The 5,798-nt window shown below is 38.7% G+C and overlaps 1 protein-coding gene across 1 annotated transcript; it reads right to left on the bottom strand.

Moving 5' to 3' along the window:
* Positions 1-4,425: 4,425 nt before the first annotated feature.
* Positions 4,426-4,767, bottom strand: LOC119528639 (RING-box protein 2-like). The gene has a single exon (XM_037828974.1). The coding sequence runs from the start codon at positions 4,765-4,767 to the stop codon at positions 4,426-4,428; it is 342 nt and encodes a 113-aa protein (XP_037684902.1).
* Between the last annotated feature and the right edge of the window lie 1,031 nt (positions 4,768-5,798).

The raw sequence follows: 5,798 nt of genomic DNA, 5'->3' as shown, positions 1-5,798 counted from the left end.
CCCAGTTGCCCCAGCTCAAAAGTAGTAACTGTAAAACTAACAATCAAATCACTCCAAAGCTAAGGACCACTGAGAGTAACTGGGATGCTGAATATGCTGAATTGGGCTATTTCAGGAAAAGAAGGGAAACTGCAAAGGAACTAACCAAATGGGAAACTAAGGAGGAAGCAATGGGAAATTGCAATGTAGTAGAAAAACAGATTTCATTGGAAGGAAGAAAGTGGGAGAGGTGGGAGATGTGAGAAAGACACAGTATATGTCAAGAGGATATAACTTTGAAATTAAGTGCTGGGGGTCTTTGTAACTTTGAAAATAAGGGTGGGAGGTCCACTGTCCCTCAGGACATACTATTCCTGAGGATATTAAAGTTACATAGGATAATTGCAGTATTTGATTAGAGAAGACATATGAGTCAGGTGTCAATTTCCTGATGAATACAGAACAAGGATCCAGGAGTCAGGGGATGATTGTGGGGAGAGACCAGCAGAGCTGAGTGTCATGGTTCTAAAAAGAAGAGTTAAATAGAACAAAGAAGAAATGGAGAGCAAAACATACTTACATTATTTTGGTTTAAAGAAAAGTGTTAATTATATAATAGGAAGTTTGGAGATGGGATGGAGGTCAAGAGTGGTTGATTCAAAGACTCAACCATGACCAAGTCCTTGATTCTTTGTGACTCTATGCTCAATCCAGAACATGAACCTGTGAAAGAAGGGAGCCAACTCTGTCTCTCTGTTCCTGCAAGAAGTTCTTTATTGGCTTTTTAGCACAGGATTATATAGCATAAGCATTCTTTGGGCTACATAATTGTTTTTCCTGTTTCCCCAGGCAACTGCGTTTGTTCTAAAATCACAAGACTAGCATGTTTACAATCTTCGGGTGCAAGTTTGAGGACAATAGTAATCTCAGGGAACGATCTCTTCTGAACCAGGTGGGAAAGCAGGGGCATGGAAGGAGCCCGGCATCATTCTCTAACTTAATTGCCTGCTGTCAGGTGCACAATGCCTCGGTGCCTGCCTTCAGGCGCACAATGTTTTGGCCTTTGCCAAGCCAGGGAAACTTCCATGCCTCCACATGAACCTAATTTGATCTTGAAGTCTTACATGGCTTCCATCAGCAACCAGAGCCATGTGCTCCCTGTTCACATTCACCAAGACATAGAGAGACTGATTTATCATCAGCACTTTCATAAGGAGGAACTTTCAGAAATACCGCTAGGAAATCTGTCCTTGTGTATTTTGACTAGAATTTCTGAACCAATCACTGGCAAGATGATAGCCTTTCCCTTAGATAAGATTTTCCCAACTCTTGAGCTGAGGTCAACTACCCATATTATATTACTGCTTCTCACTTGAGGAGGTAAGAGAAGATGTTGGGAAGTCTACCACAACCTCCATTGTTCACATGTATTTGTGACTATGAGGTTTCCTCCACTTTTATATGGTAAGTCTACAATGGGTAACAAATAATGACTTCAATTCTCTGAATAAACAAAGTTCTGACATTTTCTTAAAGAATCAAGCTTGCATTGGCACCACTTGCTACACTATTCAATTCATGATACTCGCGTGAGAACAGAACAGTTATCGTTGCAAATAGAGGTATATGCTACAAGAACATTTCTTTCTGTCTTGTGAAACTGCAGCAACTTGCAGGTCCCTTTCTGGGGCTCCAGAACAGTCCTTATGTTCTTTCAACTAAGCTAGAGTCTCTCCTCCAGCTGAGCATCCTCGGCATTGTATTACCCAGATTTAGGCCTCTAGGTCTGGCACGCTGAGACTGGAGACTATGAATGGTACTCAGAACTTAAAATCTGGAATTTCTTCCTGATTCTTGAGTCAGGCATTAGAGACAATGGACAGATGGGCAAACCAATCAATGTCAATACAAATATGAGACTTAAATCCTACAGCTTAAAAACCCATGGCTCCCAGACACAGACATCATCCCCACACATTAGAACTGCAGAAAAAACTATTTACAAGCAGACACACCACCACCCTGAATACTCCTTTACATCTCCATGCTTTTAAGTATTCTTTTTCCTCTACCAGGAATTCCTCCCCCTGCTGTTCTAACATGTGACATCCTTATCTTCCTTTCAGATCTAGGTCAAATACCACCTCCTCTGAAGCTTTCCCAGACATCCCATGCAACAACTTCTTTGTTCCTCTGTGTTCCCATAGCAATTTCCACCTGCTCTATTGAGGTACTCCTCATGTTGTTTTGTGATTGTGTGCTCCAGAGCTTGTATCCACTAATTTGAGTATGAGTGATTTCAAGTGACATTATTCACTTTTTACTCTTAGCACCTAACAGTGCTGGGAAAGTAAAAGGCATCTATGTTTGTTGAGTGTATAGATAATGTATTGTGTTAGAAATTGTAGGAAGTGTAATGTATGGATCAAACCAACGTCAACCATAAGCAGATAGCTGCCCTACACGTTAGCACGTGCCTGTCTGTCTACAAGGGAGTGAGGGCTGAAGATACTTATACCACAAAGGAAGTCACTGAAGCCTAACAGAGTTTACCCAGGAGTTTCAATAATACTTAATATTACCTGTGTCTCCACCGAGGAGTAGGCTCCCCCACTGGGGACGTGCTGGTGAAACTAAGATAAGGAAGTCTTTGTGATCATCCTAGGGAATTAGCCCTTCCTTGAGACATGCAGCAAATCTCTTCTACTCCCGGACAAATTGCCAAAAATACTGGCCGGAGTATCAGGAAAGGTTGGAAGTCTCACCCAGGAGGGGATGCTCTGCCTGGGATGTGTGCCAATCGGGACTCTGATTAGCTGAAAACCCAGAACTTCCCCAGCCAGTAGTATCACGTGTGGGGGCTTTCCCTGGTTTGGTAAGTTTTCTTTTCCTTTCCTTTGTCTGCTGGACAGACCACTTTACGTTCAATTATCATATCATTAATGATAAGTGTTTGTAGTCTTGTAATTCAATAAATTTTCTTCTGTAAAATCATACTATGTCAGTTTGTATCTCTTCCTTCCTCCCATGATTCACTTTGCACAACATGCATTTTTTTTTTTTTGGCAAATGTTTATATATTTCAATTAATCTTTTCAATGGCTAGAAAGACAATTGTGAAAAAAATAAAGCAAAAATTTCCAGAGAAATCAGATCAATAAAAAGTAGTCAATATGAAAATATACATGATTCTAATTTTTTACTCTAATAATCACATTTTTAACATTATGTGTCCGCATTCCTTAGATTAAAAAAAGCACAGCAAACTCTGAATCTCTGAATTAATGGCAAACTCTGAATCTAGCAGAAGTGAACAGTTATGATTTTAAGATTTTTGCTTTCTAAATTCATGGCAGTAGCCTCTATTATGAGTTTTCTTTGAGAATTTAAAATGAACTTGTCCATGAATTGCTACAAAATAACTTCCCCAAATGTGAATGAGTTTGGTAAAATTTAAGTATTTTCCTGCACTTATGTTTCTAGGTAATAAACTTGAAATTTTATTGCCAAATAAGAGCATATGGTTATTTTTTTCAAACTAAATGAAAACATTCATTTGACAAATTAGTTTAAGATTATGCAGAAAATTGCAATAATGACAATTCAAATAAAGTAAACAGAATAAACCATTTAGTAAAACATCATGTGATAAAATAAATTTTTTGATCCAATTGTACAGCAGTAAACATTTCCCCCTCATTAACATTCCACCTAAAACACAGTTACACGGTTAAATCACAACATAATCCAATCTGACCAGAGCTTGAAAATACTTATATTTATCACTCAATGATTTGACAGTGAGGTAAGTGCTGATCTAGGTCTTCTTGATGAATCAAAGAGACAATAAAAATCCCATAAGCCCAAAGGTTAAATTTTATGAACTTTGTTCACTGGTATGTGTCCAAACTTAAAATTTTCATTTCATCAAATTAAGATTCTATGAGTCACATCTCCCCTCTCCTCAGAAAATAAATATCAGAAACAAAGTAAGGTTAAGAATTGGGTTAGAAACTGTACTTCATTTGTTACTATAACACTCTCTCTCTTTTTTTCAAACTGATCAACCGTAAACATGCAAAAAGTTCTCTTCTCAATGGAACTGCTTCCACAGCCCCTTGGATATCAATAGGTAAATTATAAAGGTCATTGGATTAGTACCTCTTTTATAGCACTACTAAGCAGTGTGTGAGACCTACACCACAGAGAGGTGGGAAAGACCACATCTTTTAAAAAATTATCTTTTTCATTGTAGAGAATTTACAAAAGTAAATCTGACAAAATGCTAAACCACGCCTTTGATTGAACGCCAAAGGACCATGGATCCACCTCCTCTTATTTGAAGAATTAAATCCCCTGGAGTGTCCAAGCCTTTGTAGGGCACTTGTTGATAACAAGATCCACCAGGGCTCCAAACAACTGCCCTAAAAAAGCCTTCCTCCACTCTCATTTGCCGATTCTTTGAACGACCCAGTCCTGCTGGCAGAGAGGGCAGAGATTATTCTGCTTTACCCACGGGGACATGAAGCAATTGTGGAAGGAGTGATTACACGCTCCCCAGAACACAACACAATCCTCTTGTTTGTTTTTAGCTTGACATCTAAGACAGGCATCCATCACCTGTACCCTGCAAATGGTACACATATAGCATTCTATGTCCCAGCTCCACATGGCTACCACATTCCACTTCTTGCGGGAGAACATTTTGTCGCCCCCCGACTTGGAGCTTACGCTCCGGGGATGAGAGGCCCGAGTGCCGGACTCCTCACCGTCTTCCACGTCGGCCATGGCAGCAGCGCAGACCCCGCACATACCAGTGAACAAAGTTCATAAAATTTAACCTTTGGGCTTATGGGATTTTTATTGTCTCTTTGATTCATCAAGAAGACCTAGATCAGCACTTACCTCACTGTCAAATCATTGAGTGATAAATATAAGTATTTTCAAGCTCTGGTCAGATTGGATTGTGTTGTGATTTAACCATGTAACTGTGTTTTAGGTGGAATGTTATTTATATTCTTGTTTTATGTAAATGTACTTCTAATATATCATTTGCTGTGTGGAGCCACTTCTTCCTACTTTGATTGTTACTTGTCAGCCATTCTTTGTTGATGTAACTCACTCCATTAAGACTTTGCCAAACTGCAAAACAGCAGGCAATATTTGATACTTTAAAAGAAAAGTCCAGAATTTTCTGAATTCCATATCTTGATATTTTAAAAATTGTAAGTAGTTAACCACATCTTTGTGAATAAATAAATGGGTTGCTCATTTTTAGGAAGGAGTTGGCGTTGAGTGGCCACATCTTTAGATGTATGTAGATAATTGACATAGAAACATGATGCTAAATGAGGTGAAGTCAAACAAACCAGTAAGGCAGAAGGCAAGTGTCAAAACTAATTGGTCATTATAAATTTTTAAAATGTGTGGCAGTTTTCCTGGAAGCCAAACCCAATGGGTGGCTTGTTTTGAATATGACCTCATAAACTTCTTAAGCAACCTTTTTATTGTATGTAACACATATATAAAACTACTACATTAAGAAAATTAGTCATGCTGTTTACTTTGTTCCTCTGCTAATGAAACAGAAATGATTTTTTTTTCTTCATAAGATAAAGAAGTGTTAAATGCTGTTCTCAGGCTATGAGAACACTGGGCCAGTTACTCCCACAACATACTTCTGAGAAAACAGAACTCCCTCTTGATCTAGGGTTGCTTCTGCCTGGCCTTGCTATTTCCTAATTATGTAATCCTTTTTGCTATTAAGGAAGGATATGGGCTTTAGGCCTTGAAGTAAAGTTCATTTCTGTATTTAAATA

Source organism: Choloepus didactylus, chromosome 1 (genome assembly GCF_015220235.1).
Source record: "Choloepus didactylus isolate mChoDid1 chromosome 1, mChoDid1.pri, whole genome shotgun sequence".
In the NCBI taxonomy this organism is placed as follows: domain Eukaryota; kingdom Metazoa; phylum Chordata; class Mammalia; order Pilosa; family Megalonychidae; genus Choloepus; species Choloepus didactylus.
The sequence above is the reverse complement of the archived record's forward strand: the minus strand, read 5'-3'. Positions and strand labels throughout refer to the sequence as shown.